The sequence below is a fragment of the Falco cherrug genome, chromosome 13 (genome assembly GCF_023634085.1).
Source record: "Falco cherrug isolate bFalChe1 chromosome 13, bFalChe1.pri, whole genome shotgun sequence".
Taxonomy (NCBI): domain Eukaryota; kingdom Metazoa; phylum Chordata; class Aves; order Falconiformes; family Falconidae; genus Falco; species Falco cherrug.
This window is the reverse complement of record NC_073709.1, coordinates 27,191,714-27,210,438: the sequence shown is the minus strand read 5'-3', so window position 1 is coordinate 27,210,438 and position 18,725 is coordinate 27,191,714. Positions and strand designations below refer to the sequence as shown.

General features: G+C 37.7%; 1 protein-coding gene across 1 annotated transcript in view; it reads right to left on the bottom strand.

Moving 5' to 3' along the window:
- Window positions 1–1,935: 1,935 nt before the first annotated feature.
- The window catches only part of LYPLAL1 (lysophospholipase like 1), a 29,067-nt gene continuing 12,277 nt past the window's right edge, over window positions 1,936–18,725 (bottom strand). Inside the window, exons 3-5 of the mRNA XM_055725474.1 lie at window positions 14,949–15,118; window positions 2,811–2,926; window positions 1,936–2,196 (exon numbers count right to left, since the gene is read on the bottom strand). Coding sequence (XP_055581449.1) covers window positions 1,957–2,196; window positions 2,811–2,926; window positions 14,949–15,118 — 526 coding nt within the window. The 3' untranslated portion in view covers window positions 1,936–1,956. The remainder of the gene's footprint in view (window positions 2,197–2,810; window positions 2,927–14,948; window positions 15,119–18,725) is intronic.

Here is an 18,725-nt window from a genome sequence, read left to right as displayed (position 1 = left end):
CCTGTATCAAGGGAACGAAACCAAAGTCTGTATCCACTGCATCTGCAATTATTGACACCGCAAAAACAATCTAAAAAACTGGGTTTGGCGTGGTAATAGTTTCTATTCCTTCCATGATATCATTTCAACCATTTTGCACTATGCTCTGACCTTGTTACAAGCCACCTTGCTAGGAGCCCACCACTTTCCCACCTGCATGCGCTTGTCACCAAAATGAATTACCACTTTGCATTAGTGGCTTGAATAGTCTCCTGATAGAAACTGCAGGAAGAGCAGAAAATGGTGCAAAACTCAAAATGATGTATAATCGCCAAAATGCTACAACTTCAGTTGTCAAGGGTTCTAATTAGAGTTGGGACAAGGCAATGTTAGCTCAGCTGCCTCTGAACACACCTGTTTCAATTTAATTTGCAGTAATTAGGTAGCTTAGGGCACCAGGAAAGAAAAAATGCTGTTCACTTACTGTTTCAAATAGCTGAGTTTTCATGTGCCATTTAAAATCCTGTTTTTCAGAACAGACTGCTGACTTGCTAATGCTAGCAAAATGAAATAAAGCAAAATATTTTTAGCAGCAGGAAGTTGTTACTTGCTACTGCCAATTACATGCCTTGTACTTGAACAGTGACATTTTTTCCCCTTTGCTTATTCTTCAAGATAGGTAAAAGCTGGCTTCGGTCTCAGTGCATGAGGATTTGAACAAAACTCTTCGTCCCCCGGACTTGGCGGACTCTTCTGGAGTCATAGCCAATACTGGCAGCAATCTGCTGTGACAGAGCAAACAACAGTGTCCTAGATCCACTCTTCAAAAAAGGGGAAAGGAGAAGATTAAGCAAGAGACCTGGATCTATTGGCTTTGGCAAAAGGCTGAATACCTTGTCATGCTCAGAAAATTACTGAATTTGGGGAGAAGAAAATGGGGCAGAGGGGGGAAAATAATAATAATAATAATGATAATAAAAAGCATTAAAATTACTTAAGAATATTTATACTCTGAGTTAATTTATCAAACTGACACAGAGATGAATCATCCACCATAAAAGTAATGGGATACAAGTTTTCTTTATATCACAATCATTATTTACAACTCTTAAATATTCAGAGGAGTCAAGTATCCTCATCTTTCAATTTAAAATGCGATCTTGCAAGCCAAAGTAAAACTGTTGGCAAAAATAAGTTTCTAAAGGAACAGTGCCCAAAGAATGATATCTTCAAAACCAGAATAGATTTTAACAATCATGATGGCACTGTTTTGTTTTTCATTTAAACCTACACTATAAACCACACAGGGCTCAAGCAACTCACATAAAGCTACATCTCCGAGTAACAAAACAATGAAAGCAGGTAATAACAAGGGCCTGTGGTATAGCTAGACGCAGCTACTTACGACTTTTGAAACTACAACACAAACCTCAGTTGTTGGGGTTTTTTTGTTGGTTTTTTTGAGGCACCATACAATTCTGCTTTGATGTAGGTTAATTCCCACATGCTGAGAATCCAACTGAAGGCAATACGACTCCTCAAGTAAAAGTCCATCACTTTAATAATTGTCCAGCTTTAATGCCATTAGAAAGCCAACCATACCACTGTATACTTTTCCATCTTAGAACACACACAGAGACACACAAAAAATCTGGGAAATCCACAGCAATGCTTCCTGAATACTGTTTTGATTATTTAGGAATGGTTTTACTATTAGCAGTCATTATTTTCCATAGACTAATGTGGATGTGTACTTAAAAACTGGACAAGAAAACAGAAAAAGAAACCCGTATGATAAAATGAGTGTGAATAGTCAGCACCATCATTTTACCACTTCAGTGAACTTCATGAAATAAAATAGTATCTACCTGAAGCTTTGCTTATATAACATATATGGAACACTCATATATATATATATAAGCCACACAAGATCTTAAAACCACAAAAATCAGGAAGTATATGAAAGCTTATCTTCTTTTATTCGTTTGTCTTTGCTGCCTCAACAGGTAATTTTTTTACAATCCAGGTTTTTAGTTTTTCTATTTCGGTTCTGTTTAACTCATGATTAAGATTTGGAAAACTATGAAGTGATGCTGATACTCCCAGTGACTTCAACATCTTGTTGGTCTCTTCACCCCATGAGTAGAGAACTAGTTCATCAGCAGTTCCATGACACTGAAATAATTCTGGAAGAACACCTTCATTTCTTTTCAAAGCCTAAATGGAGAAGAAACACAGCCACACATATCACTAAAAATTTTAAAAGAATAGTTACAATTACATGGTGACAACTTCCATAGCATTTCATTTATTAACCTGGTTCTAGCGGTCATATCGTACTATCTCTACAAAAATAAAAAATAAATATTGGAAAAAACTGTACTTCAAATTCCAATGTGCTAACTCTTGACAAACAATAGGGTGTACTTTAAGGTCTGTGTCTCTCTCTAAATAAGAGAAATAGAAAAAATTCATGACAGTAGATGGAGCTCATGAGTATTGTAATTCTCACAAAATTTCAAAGAATAGTTACACTTGCATGGACTCTAAGGACAACTTGCACAGCACTTCATTTGCTAATCTACCTTCTACACTGACTTACTTTGAATAAAATAATTGTACCGTCTGTGCAAAAAAGCAACAAAACACCATGTAAGGACAGCTTTAAAGCCTCACTTCCCTAATATTCTGCTTATTTATTTCCAGGAAATGTCATAAGTTAAGAATATTAATCAATTGTCTCAGATGAATAAACACGCTATATGCAATTTTAATGATCATGTTTTTCTTTCAGCTCAGCAGTTTTTCTGTGAAGTCCACCACACACTCACCTGGTAAACAGCAGATTCTTTGTTGAGAAAACTAGACAAAGCAAATACACCTGCCAGATCTTGATGAAACCTATATGCTAAATGCATTGCCATTCCACCTCCCATCGAAAAGCCTCCTAGGATGCAACAACAGAAACAAAGATTGGATTTTACTATATGTCTTTGTAACCCAGTGTCCAACTTATTTCTATCTTCAAACTTGTTTCTTTTATACACAATGCAATCAAAAACCATCTTGACTAACATAATGATTACACTGATCTTAAAGCATAATTCAGTTAAGAAGTTGGATATCTAAAGTACTGCTGAAAATTCATTACTGAGAGAGAAAAACAATTAAAAAAAATCAGCTAAAATGCCATTACTTTAGAAGCCATTCATGTATGATCCCTACCAGACAGCTGGAAACATGTGGCCATATATTCTCTGATGTTAACAAAGCAAAACTCTACGGATAATTTTCACTGCTTTTTAGTTCAACTTGTTTTTCCCCTAGGCTAGCAGCAATCACACATGCAAGATCTGTATCACTATTGTACATAACCAATGAACATTCACCACATTAGACCAGTACACAGAGCTGGATGGTTTTTTTTGTTGTTGTACCTTAGGATATATAATAGATAGGGAAAAATGCAATGTACCCCACCTGAGATTTAATAGGACTTCTGAATTAATGGCCTTCTGTGTTCCATATGTCTCTTCAGCTGTACTAACTCCTTACACCAGATAACTCCTCAGGGACAATTTTTACATGACGAATGTTTATTCATTAAGGAAGAAATCCTGCATACCACTTCACAAGGACACAGTATGTAGGTTATCGTATTGATTGCATCCAGACAAGAACTAGGGTGAACAATGACTGGCTGCTGAAGTATCTTCTAGCACAGAGATGGCAACCAGCAGAAAGGTAATGACCGCAGCTCTACTTAGACCAGCACTAGCATCCATGGTGCTGGTGATACAATTGGTTTGTGCCAGGTAGTTAAGTGGTGTAATCAGTTGCATAATACTGAGCCCAGACGTTTTCACCAAGAGACATGAAATCAGGGACTGAAGAAGAAATACAAAACCAGTAGACAAAATACCAAACCATTTCAGCTTGTTACCTTTTGAAGTGATTAAAATGAGACTCCAGAATGGGAGTGGCTCTTTTGCAAGGGCTATATAAGTCCTCTAGGCCTGACTTCTGTGCTACGCTGAAGTCTGGCATGGGTGCTAAACAAAACCTGGCCAGGAAGCAGTGCCCCTGCAGCACCAAATCCGAGCCAAATGATGCCCTGCAACTTTAGTACTTCACTGGATCCTGGGACCACACCAGGAATCTCTGGTGCACACAAGCTCAAGAGGCAGAAAACACTGCGTTTTGTAAATATTAACTGGGTCACAGTGAGGCTGTTCCTAAAGGGAAATCCTCTTCCCGCATGTTTGTATCTGCAAGTTCCAGCAGGTCTGAGGCCCTGCTAGCTCACAGTCAATCCCACATTATGACTGGAAGATTTGGCTGGATTTGTGTAGGAAATTTTCCTGAAAACACTAGACTAATCCAGACATAAAGTGTGTTCTTTCTTTCTCCCACACATTATTTTTTGATTTCTGATGATTTCAGATCAGAATTTCTACTGAGTTTCTGACTCTTCTTTTTACTTACTGTCACCTTGTAGTCTTGATACAATTATGGCCAGAAGTGGTAACTGCAGGTTCCTGACTTACAGAAGTTGGATCTTAAGAGAGAAAGAGCAAGACCACACAACATGGAAGACTGGAATCTCGCTTCCCTTTTTCAAACAGTCCTTAACTGAATTAGGACAGCTGTATCCTCAAACTAGGAGATACGGCCTGGGATCCCCTACCTATGCACCCAGGGGGCTGACAATACCCTGATATTTACCTTCAGTAATAAAGCCAGGACCTGTTTACCCTACGAATCAATCTTTAACCAGCTCAATGATAAATGTAGTATGTTTAAGTGCCCAGTGGCAGTTCAGAAACAAAGGTAGTACAGGAAAAATAGGAATGAATGTGGGTGAACAAGTTTAGAGCAGACCTTAGAAACAACAGCACCTGAAATTTTGAATAGCTTGTCTTCACAAAAATAAAAATATTGGAAACACTACTGCAAGCCTTTCATCTGCATCACTATTTCCTACCAGATATGTTCTCCTATCACACATAAAAGAATTCTACAATGAAAAAAAACCTGATAAATGCTGCATGTGTCATAGTGATCACAAAAATTCAACATCATTGACCCCACAATCACAGACAGAGAAAAATTTAGCCTTCTGAGAAAGTATGTAAGATATAACAGCTACACAAAATTACTATGTAAACAACATCATTTTGTGCTGAAGTTTCCTTTATGCTCTTCTGTGGAGTCTGATCATTTACTTCATTTCCTTTTGATCATTCTGGATAATGCTGTCATCCCCAAACCCAGAAAGTATCACTTATACTCTAAGAGACCACTTTGCATTTGCTTACAAATAACTACATATATACTTTGTCCACATATAAAATGAAGTCCACTTTAAGTATTTTAGAATACAGGAAAAAAGCTGCATTGAAAACTCATTACTAGTTTGTAAATGATTTAATCTAAAATTTTGTACCCAGTTAGTCACACTCTGGCAACACTATCTGCAATTACTCACCAGCAGTCTTTGACAATGCAGTCACCTTCTGTTTAGAAGAATATTAGGTAATGGTTCTTTTATGTGGCTCACGCTACTATGACAAAATGTAATACAAAAGACAAGTTCTTTGAATTTGGTTTTCCAGGGGAAAACCTGAAGTTTATCACTTGATACCGTAACAGTCTCTGAGTAAATGCTGTATAGCACATGCTATATTTGAATGAGCATTTCTAGTTGGAGACAATTTTTTTCTATTACAAGAAGTATTTCAGTAAAAGCATAAATTTGACATAAAACACGCTCAGTCAAGAACTTTTTGCAAGAATTCAAATTTTGGATTAAGGAAAAGTAAGAAGCAGGTACAGATATTACACAAAAAAAAAACTTACGAAGTGACAGTCAGAATGTAAGCAAAACAGAGAAGTACAAGTATGCTTATACACACCAATGATCTCAGCATAAAGGATATGTAAACCTCACAGCACTGCTAAGCAGATTGCGTCATGAGTGTTAAGGAAGATCGAAAATGACACAACATTTCAACCTTAGATGGGCAGAACAGAACAAGTCCTTTGCTTGAGACCAATCTAGTCCCAAGCATACAATGGGTATGCACAGTTCAGAATTTGCCAATAGATTTCACATAAAAAGTATATTAATTTTCCATTTTCCCCCTTATATCTGTTTTTCAAAAGTTCTATTTTTAAAAAGATCTGTGAATAATGCTTCAAAACAACTAGAAATTGTTGGCTCTATAATATTCAGGATACCAGTTCAGAAAAGGCAGCTAAGAATCTGCATTTATTTCCCTGCTTTACAAAAGAAGTTTATGCACAGGCTAAGAGATAAGCACATACAAAAACCCAATTAAGTATAGAAATTTTCTTCCAGTTGCAAAGAAACTTCACTCAAGTTCATGTTTATGACCTTAAATCTGCTTCTGTGTAGTGTTGGTTTCTAGGTAATACCCTTATGCAGTGAGAAGAACGCTGCCTGTAACTTGCTTTCCTAGTTGAGGAAGATCTGCTGAAATCACAGGATCGTCACGCTTCCAAATTAAAGAATTTGAATCAGAAGGAAACTTCCATGCAATACTTTACTAAAAACAAAACATTCTTTGCTGCAGTATTACCTGTAACTATGTTAAGGTAACCCCAGCCATACGGTGATGTAACACTGAGTGAAGAGAGATTCAATTTCTCGTATGCAATTTATTCCTGCTTGGATAAAATGGAAACCCTCATCACAGCTGCCATTTTTCAGTGATAAAACCTTCTTTCCAGAGCTTGTAAATGGTTTTAGGAGCCTTTTAAACTTCAAAGTGTTTGTATAAAGTCTTGAGCTCATTTCTGCTAAAGATCTTGATTTATATTAATTTGCTCCTCATTTGTATCTGTCTTAAATGATAATCTGGTCCATGATGACACTTCAACATTATATCAAGTTCAGGAAACCAAATATTTACCTACTGTCAAACTTCAGCTTTATTCATTTCTTTGCATTTGGTCTAACAATATTTGGGTTTGTATCTCAGAAAATGACTAACTTTATTATCTAGCACAAAGGTTTCCTTATTTAGTCTCTCTCTTGTGTCCTGTATACATAAGAATGCTAAAAACTCTGCCTTCTCCCCCATGCTCCACTTTAGTGCCTGCAATGACCTATTCCTGAGTTCAGAAAGCTCTTCAGGTTTTCTTCCTTCATTACAGAAAAAACACCTCTCTAACACACACAGGTTTGACACTGCCAATTGTTTCCTGAGCCATATAGATCTGACTGTAAAGTGCCTTAGTCAATTTGTTATAGATAATTATTATGGACTTAGGAAACAACAAACCGGATCATTTTTTCCATCTTTCCAATATAATTTTAAGATGTGATCAAAGCTGGTTTCCATACTAGAAATCACAGCCATATGAAACAGATTTTAGTTATTAATCACATTTAGTGCATGAATTCTGCCATCTGCACTGAGTAGAGATCTTCTGAACCTTGCAGAAACAGACCTTGAGGACTTCTCACATTAATATTAGTGGCAGAGGTAGAAACTGCTTTATTACAGCACAGAACCAAAAGAGGAAGAGAAGAAGCTAAGCCCCTGACTTTGATGCGATAAGTATTTGGACTTGGGAGTACGGGTAGGTTTTGCTGTGTTTATTTTTAGCAGTTTCTCTCTTGTAGTTGTTCTTCATCTTCCCTGGATTTCTTCAGATTTGTCAGTGCAGCTTTAGTAACAAAGTGGCAAGAGATGAATGCTACAGCATACAGTGCCTGTGCCAGCACAGTGCAAGGAGAGACAAATATCCCTCTGTTGTATAACGCTACCCCAGCACAGTTAGAAATTGTCCTTGCTCGTTCTGTTATCATCACAACACATTACACACTCTTGCCTCATTTTCTTTCCATTCTCCCTGCAATTTTCATTCTCAATTTCTCCTTTCTTTAGATATTTCAGCTTAAATTTCTTTCTTGGTTTGTTATCAGGAATTTTTCCCTAAAGCTACATTTTAGTTTACTTTCCGCTTTCCCTTGGGATGTTCTGTGATTTACCTTCTATTAATGACAACAGCAAAACCTTGTTCTACACATCATCCACAAAGAAGCTGACTTTCTGGTTTGACCTTCCTTTTTCATCCATGAATGGAAGCATTATATACATTTAACAGTGTTCATATATGAATATCAGCAAAGAATACAAATGCCAGTGGAACAGCAAATTTGTTCTCTGCAGAACTCCCTGAACACTGCTCCTGTGTAAGTGCCCAAACATGTACTTTGTCTCAAGTGGATTTCCTCACAGCGGCAAGTTTCTCCTTTTAATCTATTCATGAAACTTCACTAATGTTCCACACTAGCAGAAGTGCATGAATGGTTTCCACCTTTGGTAGACTTATGTTTGTTACTCAGTAACTAAGAGTCTTTACAAGAACAAAAGCAACTTCCCTTCACTGGCTCAGCCACATCCTCTTGTTAGGAACATGAATCAATTTGCTATCCAACTTTCTCGCCAGCCAAAACCCATTTTGAAATGCATATTTAAGTGGTACAAGTTTTACCACTTTCTTGTAAAAACAAGTGTATAATAGTTTAATGTATCAACTCGTAGCAAAACCAGAACCAGGTATGGTTTTATTTCCAACTGATACGAGTAGTAGAGGGGAACGCAACATGTATACCTAAGGAATCATCTTTTTTAGCACTAGAAGGAAAGTAAAATCCCTGAGAAGTCTGAAATCAGTTTTTACTGAGATGTTACTCTACATCTATAGCTTGCTTTATTTACCTAGTGTGCTTTCTTGGTTGTTTCGGGGATGACAGCACAGCCCTGCTGCAATACTTACCTGTCATTTTTTACAGTCAGCATAACTGCACAACATGGAAAAAAAGAATAATCTACTCTTTATACTCACGGTATTCATGATTTTAAACTGCATCACAGAGAAGAAACTAGAAACTAGACTCTCTAAAGCAAAGAATAGTGAAGCACAGGAACAGGTTGCCTTGGAAAGTTGTGAACCTGCCATTAATAGAGGTCTTTTAGAAGTATTCAGAAAAGCAAAGGTAAGGGTTTGCCTAATTAGAGCTGAACCTGCACTGACACATGAAGATGGATTAGCAAATGTTGCTAGTCCTCACTCGTCTATGAATCTGTAGGCACGACTGCGAAGAAAGAACACATTAACGTGCACTCTGTGGCATGTCTACACATGACTCTCAAGCATTTAAAAGCCCCTACATCCATTTACTTCTCCACTGAATTCAGGCATTTATTGAAGATGAGTCAGCATATGTTTTCAACAGAGTTTCTACTAAGGCTGAAGAGATCAGAATCCAATTCACTTCATAATTCTTTTTTTCCCAAAGCCATTATCTGATGATAATATGTGATGACAATAACATCATTAAATTACTTTTGGTTTTACTGCTGTATGCCTTCATTACTCCAAATCTTCACTATCATTTGCTAAGTCTGTCATTCACCATGCAGACTGAAACTGAGAACGTGCCATCTTTGCAAGACTCTCATTTCTAGATACATTAGTACAGTCACCGTCAAGAGCTGGGAAACAAAGTGACAAGTGGTGGATCCTACTGATTAAAATTATTAGCATTTTTACCTCCTACTGAACAATTTAGGAAGGAAACAAACATTCATTTGTCAGTGTTTATTGCCTGCATATCAGGAGGTAAAAGGAGTAGTAGCGAGACAAAAGAGATAAATGGCCAGTTCAGATGCAAACAAACAAGGGGAGCAAACATTTGCCCTGAAGTACAAATGCAATGCAAATTTACACTGATGCACTGGAATTTAATGAAATGTTTGCTGGTATTGTCGGGAAGATGGACTAACAGTACTGGTTTGAGCCCAGCACCTCATAAGCATAATTTAGATAAACCACAAAGCCACGTAATGGGTGGTACAGAAAGAGAAATCTCATTTGAATTGCAGTGACAAATGGCAACATAAACCCATGATTTTACCCTGTGACAGCAAGGCAGCAAGTGCCTTTAAGTGAAAGACATTTTCCTAATAAAGACAGAAGATACAAGATTAACAAGATAAGAGAATAAGAGTAACAGCAAAAGGCTTCGAAGCCAAAGACATAAAATACCAAGACTGTAGGTGATGTAGTTTGCCCAACATTTTAACTATTTACTGTTGATTTATCTTCCCATATTTACAGAATCCTCTTTCTCTGCGATGTCAAAGCCAAGACAGTCTCTCCCCATCCCATTCTCACACACACTGAGAGAGATGGAAATGCTAATATTTACAAGAAGCACAGAACTTTCATGTTATTTCCACCATGGTTCAGTAGCAATGTAAGAAGTCTAGCAATAAACAAAAAGTGGTTGTGTGTCTTGTGTTATTGTTACAGTACAAGGGGTCAGGAATCATGCATGTGTTTTTTGGCATGTAGTCAAATCTACAAGACTGTTATGGAAAGTTTATTTTCACTGGCTGCCTACACAAGTGACTACAGGTGGCGAGGCCAACAGGCTTGGATCAGCATTTCTGCACTACACAAAAAAGTGACCTGTAGAAGTAAGAAAGTAGCACTAAATTAAGAACAAAAAAGAGAACAAAAAAAGATTGCCTTTCACTAAAGTGTAGTTAACTAAAGTGTTGTGGTTTAACCCCAGCTGATAACTAAGTACCTGCAGTCCCTCGCTCACTCCCACCTCACCCAGAGGATGGCGAGAAGAATCTGAAAGGAATGTAAAACTCAGGTGTTAACAACAATTTAATTACTGAAATAAAATAAAACAAAACCAACAATAATAATAACCTTAACAGTTACCATGAAAAGGAGGGAGAACGGGAGAGGAATGAAATCCAAAGGGAAGGGAGAAAAGAAAAACAAATGATGCACAATACAATTGCTCACACCTGCTGCCCGATGCCCAGCCAGTCCCTGAGCAAGGATCGGCAGGCCCTGGCCAATGCCCCCGGTGTCTATACCCAGCGTGATGTCCCATGGTACGGAACATCTCTTTGGGAAGTTCAGCTCAGCTGTCCTAGCTGCATCCCCTCCAACCCTTTTGCTGCCAAGGCCTGAGAAACTAAAAAGTCCTTGACTTAGAATAAACATTACCTGTCAACAACTAAAAACATCAGTGTGTTATCAACATTGCTGTCACATCAAATCCAAAACACAGCACTGCACCAGCTACTAAGAAGAAAATTAACTCTATCCCAGCCAAAACCAGGACATAAAGCAAGCACTATCAGAATGCTCCAAATGTGAGAGTGGCCATTTCTTTCAAGAGCTTCTAACATATTATTGAATAGGACTGTTGAAATCTTTGACATTTTCCACCGAAGGGAAGTTATTTTATAATGCACTATCGCTATGGAAGCAGTTTAAAAAAAACAAACAAACCCAAACAAACCCGAGAAAACAAAACAAAGCAAAACCACCACCACCTGAAAAACCAACTCCAGCTTTAAATAGAAAAAGAACTGATTGTCCCACATTTCAAACTCTGGTTATTTGCTTGCTTAGCTAATTTAGCAATGAATTCAAGCATTTAAAAAGAAAGAATACATCTAGTTTTTAAGGAGGGATACTATCAAGGCTCCAAGTGTCAGAATGTGACTAATTTTATCATCCTCTTTTACCTCCAAAGTCAATATACAGCTCTTTACAGGATTATTTGCAAGTGCTTTTGCCAGGAAGACCAGCAAGAGTAACTCAAAAAGAATGTTTGGCTAAAAAGTGACTTCCATTATCAAATTCTGGGGATGATATAATTATTTTTGAATAATTATATACTGCAGTCACTTTCCCTTCCTTCCTCTTCCAAGGTCAGGGGAAATAAACCTTAATGAACCAGAAGTTTACTTCTTTCAAACAACTTCTGTATTAAATGGAAAGCAACTCATGAAATTGTCAGGAAATAGGAATGGGTAGGTGAGCCATGTACTACTGTGTACTGCTTGTTACACTAAATTGATACGGAGGTTTTAATAATAAGACACTATTTACCTTGAGTAAATTAAGTAATTTAATTCTTTAGAAGTAGATACGTTGAGCAGCTGTTAAAAACAAAGCTGCACCAGTATTTTCCTTGATATGGAAAAAGAGAAGTGGCATTGCACAATGTGGACTCCGTCCTCAGCTTTAGAGTTCTGCCCTACAAGCAGCCACTTGCGGATTTCAGAGCAAACTGTGCTACCGAAACAAACAGCACAGGCTATAATTTATTTCAGAACAAATGATCTTACTGTACCCACAATCTTGAGCCTTGTGGAAATTTTGAATGGCTCCGGGAGAATCATCCCCCAGAACACCAGGTGCTGGCCTCATTTTCCACTGCTGAGAGCCTGCTTCTGCTTCCCCTCTCTTCCCACTCGCTCTCCTTTGCATAGTGCTCCCTCAGACCCTGCCTTCTTGCCCCACACCTCTGAGCTGTCAGCAGCTGCCCACCTTCCTGCTTGCCTAACACCTTGCTCACCCTCATCTAACAATATCTGACACTCATCCTCAGCCTGTAATTTCTAGTCCGCTCTTCCATAAAAAACCATAACCTTCAACCTTGTTACCCTCCTCATACTCATTTTGTTTTCTTTCCACTCATTAAAACTCCCACTCATTACAAAACAGACAGTCCCATAACCCAGTTCTCCTTAACCCTTTAACAACCGTTTCATTCCTTGTAACTACCTCTTCGTGCAACTGCTTTGCTCTCTTGGCTTCTGTGACCTACTCGAAAAGGCCCCCACTGCTCTTCACAGAACCCCAAGCCCTCCAGTCTCTTCTCTCAACTATTTTGTCTCTACTTTCCATAATAAGACACATACCAGCATTCCCATTCTGGATCTTCAATATGACTCAACATCACTGAATGCACTGACAAAATATCCATAGCAAAATTTCACCTTCATATCTTCTGCTATAATTGTCTTATTTTTCTCTTCACCTCAAGAAGGCTGCCGCCTCCACCTGTACGGTACCAGCAGCCACAAATCCACTGTCTGCTCCCCACCTGTTACCTCGAGCCTCCTCTTCTTGTACCGAATGGATATTTCTGACTTTTTCAAAGAGAAATCTAGAAAGATCTGACAGGACTTAGTTCTTTGGCATTCTAAGCAAGTGACCATATCTTCCATTATCTCCTGTACACCAATCTTGCCCAAACGCGGAAAATTTCAGGCCATCCGTTTCTCCTTTTCCACTTGACGTTACAGTTTGGTGCAGACATACTGACTATACCTTCATAACCAAACCTAGGCCTCGTATTCTCTTTTGATCGAAAATGCTATAAAGCTGTCAGGTGCCTTTACAAAATGCCTAATTTCCTTAAGAAACAATGCCAGAAGACAGGCAATTATTTGCACAAAGTCCCATCTAAAACAACTAAGAATGTCACACTGGGCTGACTCAGAATGATACTAAATCTCCCCTTTATGCACACAAACCTTACAGGATCTCTAAGCTTCATTCTCCACTGCATCAACACTGGTTAATCATAAAAACCACTGCAGAGAAGGTACAGAGTTCACATGGAAGAACACAATCTCGTGCAGCCATAAATGACACTATTCTTTTTCCACTAGTGAATTTCTTATGCATCCACATGGGTCCCCGTCTGAACTTTGGATGGAGTCAATTCAGGCCTGCTTTATTTTGATTGTTGCACCAATATCAGATTGAACTGTGAAGATGTATACATCGAGTCTCTGTCACAGAGGCAAGGAAACAGTGCCTCACTCTAGAAGCCTGAAATCAAATCTCCCAAGAGTGAGAAAATAAGTGCAATTATTTCTGATTTACAGATGAGGAATGCAAACACACAGATGGGGACTTCCAAAGAATCTACAGGCTGAAACAATCGGCGCATACCAACTTCCTTACTCTGCTTATGACTTGTAAAACAACTTTCATACTCTGCAGTCTCACTATTTTTAATTTTAAAGGCTCCAGAGAAAGGAAAAAAGCCTAGTAGTAAAGTGGATTTGTACACAGAACATCTCCCAGCTCACTCTACAGAAAAGCACCTGCGCTTCTTCAGCTGTTCCAAGCCAGCAGGTATAACACAGGAAAGAAAAATCAAAGAGACTATGCTGACAGCCATCCAAAACAATGCATTCTGCAGCCAGGGCAATGAGCCAAAAAGAGAAAGTAAACAGAGGCCTTCAAAGAGCAACATGGAGCTGGACCAAGAAAAAATGTGGGCTGAATGGTAGTGGCTCCACCATGCAGGATTTTGATGGCATGACTCAGTTGGCCATAAATTTGTAAGTTCCCACGTTAAAGAGTTTTTTTCCCCAACCTGAAACAGTTTGTGGTCTAGGGACGGGACAGGGAGCCAAGGACTTGTAAATTCTCTGTAGCCTCTCCAGGCTACTCCATTGCCCTCGACTCCCATGCCTCAATATCCCCACTATCTATTCCACAGTAGTACTGTGAAAATTACTGGAAATTTGTGGAAATTAAGAGGAACAGAAAGATGGACACATATGAACTATGATGGCTAATACTTCATTTGTTATCAGGTGTTAATCTGTAGTGATGTGCAACATGCAGATTTTTTCCCCACAAATTAACTTAAACCAAAATGACCAGAGCAGAAAGGAAAAGCACATGGTTGTTTAGATGCTCTACCTCCTCTCTCCAAAATACAAGTAATTTTGGGAAAGTATACGCTTCCATCCTTGGAGAGGGCTAAAAGTAAGTAGTACATATTTTTACCATTTCAAATAAATCACTGCCCACTCCGTATTTTAAATAACGGGTAAGGTACAAATGACTATTTACAATAACACCAGTTTTAAGTTACATTTTTGAGGACACTGCTTACAGTTAGCCACATTCCCCACTTGTTACAGGTTTAAATAATGATTCAATATTCTTGAGAATTGGCTGCTGAAGAGGCTGTTCAGAAGTTGCAAGACATGCTCATGAGCTTTCAGGATGAAGTAAATTCAAAGTAGATGATCTCTTAACAATTAAAACCCATTAAAAGAAACACATTAAAACCAAATCTCTCTTACCTATTAGTATCCTGTTCTTTGCAATGCCATTTCTAATCTCATCGTTGATCAAGTCTGTAAGTCCCCGGCACATAGAATCAATACTTTCGATGTGCTCTGGACAGTCATTTGAGATCTTATATCTGTCAAACCACACAGTGGAAAAGGCTCCTTTCATAGGTGTATACGGCCTGGAATGGTGGAAGAAAAGAAAACAAATGATTAACCAAGCATAACATCACAAGCCTTCAGTGTACGTGATACATAAAGACAATTCAGTGTCTCTCCAGCAATGGAGAGAAGGAACCTCCTTCAGATCTAACTCAATTTACATCCAGTCACATTGCACTTCTTTGCATTCAAAATGTGGTCCTTCAAGAACTAAGACAGCATTTTTAAGCTATGTAAAATGCAAGTTTCAGTCAGTGTCAAGGTTGGTCAGCTCAGCTAAACTTTTTTTAATTCTTAACCCTGTGAAGAAGTTCCTAATCCCAAACAAAGGTAAAGTTGTAATCCACCTTGGAATAGGACAAACTGAATTAGCTGCTAAACAAGACACCTTTGTTGGAGCTAGCTTTATGCGATTCAGTTGTCTTGTTGTCAAAATTGACAGGAGATAGGTATTATGAACCACTAGGTGTTTACAAAAACTCCTTCCTTCTCTTGATTTTTCTTTTTCTTAAATAAATACAGCCATCCTCACCTTAATAGGGCAGGTATCTTCATAAAAATAACATGAAGAAATGCCACGTGCTTATTGGATTGGTGCACAGATCAGAAACATGATACTCCACCATAACACTGTGTTGTCAGATTAGTATTTTAAGGGCTTTAATAACATGTTGCCCAAACCTCAGATAATCAAGGAAGCTACAATTCAAAGGAGCCTTTTCTTTGTTTTTAAATAAATATGATGAACAGAGCCCTGAAATCCCAAGAAAGGTGATCTAATTGCCTTACAATGGCTCTAAAATTTAATACCAAACATACTGCTATGAGATCAATGCTTCACCTCAGAACCAAGCCCCCTAAAATCCTTAATTGCAATGTTTAATCAGGGAGAAAATTTTTCATTTTTACTTAAACTCAGATGAGCTCAGATCAGATGACAATCACTGCCTACAGACAGCCCTTGATAAATTTGTCTGGATGGGAACCCACTGAAAACACTAACATTGACTTCTGTGCTCTCTCTGGATTTTTTTCAGTACTAGGATTAAACAAAACCACAACTAGCCTAAAAAGAGAAAGCCGCTATTTTAATTGTTCTTAATGAAGGAACAAATTCTGCCATTATTAATACCAGAGAGGCTTCACATATGTAAATGGCTATTTCTAAAGCAGAAATACCGCCACCACTACACACATACAAAAGGCAGTATACTATTTGCATTGCTCAGACACGAGTCACATATGAAAGAACACAGAATTTCTTCTGCCTGGTGCCATGAACATGAAATAAAGTCCATGACTGAAAAGCTGGCAAGCCAAATCTGAAGAACGAGGCAGCAAACAGCAACAGATGGTTATAGGCAGACTACACTGCTTCATCTTTTTGATGGAAGGAGCACCTAAAATCTACTGTTACTCAAAATGACATACAAATATGTCAGTGTATACAGTGTGTGCCTTAAGTAGCCCCTGATTTGCTTAATTCCAAACAAACCATATACTTAAGCACCCGAATTAACAGGTTTCTTTCAAGTTAGCCCTTGTCTTTAAAACAGAAAAAGGTAACTCCTAAATTAAAGGAAATTCAGTAGAAATATGTTGTACATGCAAGAAGCCAAATTTTAAAAATGTCATTAAAATGCCTTCTTTTTTTTTAACTTCTCTTTAGTATTACCACTGTCTCCAGGATTCTTCCCAAGTGAATTGATCAATACCTAAGAAACAAAATTACAGATCTCCAATTCACAAAAGTAATTTTTTAAGAGGAGATGTTCCAGTCAAAAATATCAACAACAGCAGAATCAGTGGAGTTTTTGGAAGTCACTTGGACAATGTGATGTACAACAGACTAAGCGCTGGGGCAAACAGCATTTAATTCAGTTTTAGCTTCTCTCTCAAACACTTTCACATCAATCCTGGTTAAAATGCTTAGCAGCCAGAGTGCTTAATTTTCTAGTAAAACCAGAGTAACTTACATTTGTGTGAGAAAACATGCATAAGGTCTTAGTATTATTACAACAGGTTCACCCGGGATTTCCATGGAATGAAGATACATATTTGTATTACATCACAGAAATTTGCATTTACATTACAGAAATATAAAAACAGATTTTCCCACAACCAAAAGTCAGAATCAAACAATTGATAAAAAGGAAGAAATCCATTATGAGATTGTAATACTTGATCAGATGATGAAAATCAGGACTTTTAACTTTTGTCTTTGCAAATTCTTCAATAAGACAGATGAAAGACTAATGTGTCAATAGCCCACAGGAAAAGATCCTCAAGCAAATAGACAAGATGCTTTTAGCTGTCTCAAAAACATCTTTGCAACCACTCTTAATTTCTCAGAAATTCATTAAAAATAACCTTTACATAAAGCTGAGAAGTAAGATTCTTTTAATGGTTCACCCAACTGGCACATCTGTTTTAGTCATTCACCTTGTTCCTTAAATAAATCCCTTTGTTAGCTGGCACACTACAACTCAGACATTACCATGGTAAACAAATATGTTTGGCATAGAACCATCTGTACAGATCCAAGAATACAGCACAAAATTTTTTCATACAATTAAACCACAAAAGAAAAAAAATAATAGAAAAATCCCTATATTACAGTGACATGAGAGGCTGGACTGAAATACACAAAAGCAAGAAGTACAAAGTGGAGTGAAAACCCCATCCAGTAAGACCAGCACGGTCAGTTAAGGACAGCATCAGACCAAACGGTCAGCTTTAAATTTGGATTTTTTGCTTTCCCATGTTTAATCAAAATTTGTAACATTAGTCCTGATGTTTTCTTCCTCTGTATCTTGCTTTCTTTATATTCTTTTTTAAGTGATTAAAAAAAATAAATAAAAAAATAAAGCTCTGTGTCTCTAAAACACGTGTGGTTGAAACTTGGAATGAAAATACATAGCCGCTCAAGTTGCGTGGGGGTTTTTTTTTGTTTTTTGTTCTTGTTGCTCGTTTAATGGTGGGAGCGTGTATGTTTTGCTTGCTTTGGAGCACACAAGATTCAAATCTATGTAAGAAAACAAGAACCAAGAACCCTCTCTTCTGGGTACACCTGACTTTCAAACTTGAACACATTTTTAATAGACATTTGAAACACTATTTCCTAACAATTCAACTAAATCTTAACATACGAAAATAGAGAGAAAAGATAACATAATGGAGACATGGCTAAAATCACAGACCGTTTAAGAAACTGCAAGCACCCTGAGGAAAAGAATCTTTAAAATGCTTCCCAACATCCTCAAATCACTCTAGATCATGTTTTCTGATTACAGGTTTTATTTTTTAAGGGTGTGCATTGATCTACAATTGTTTTCTCACACATACACTTCTTGCATGAGACAGCAGTTTCAAGAAGATCCTACACACTTAATATTTGAATGTCTTAAAAGGAAAATATATCCTGTAATATCTCTTGTCAGTTTTTATCAATCTTTCAGTCTTTTAAACATGTTCAAGTAGAAATAATTTTCACTCTTGATTTCACTGCAAAGTCTCAAAGTAATATGGATCACACAAGTTTTCACAAACTCAAGATAGGGTAGCTTCTGCCAATGTGAGTTATGTACTAATGATGAAAATATCATGAAAGCAGGAAGCAACAACACT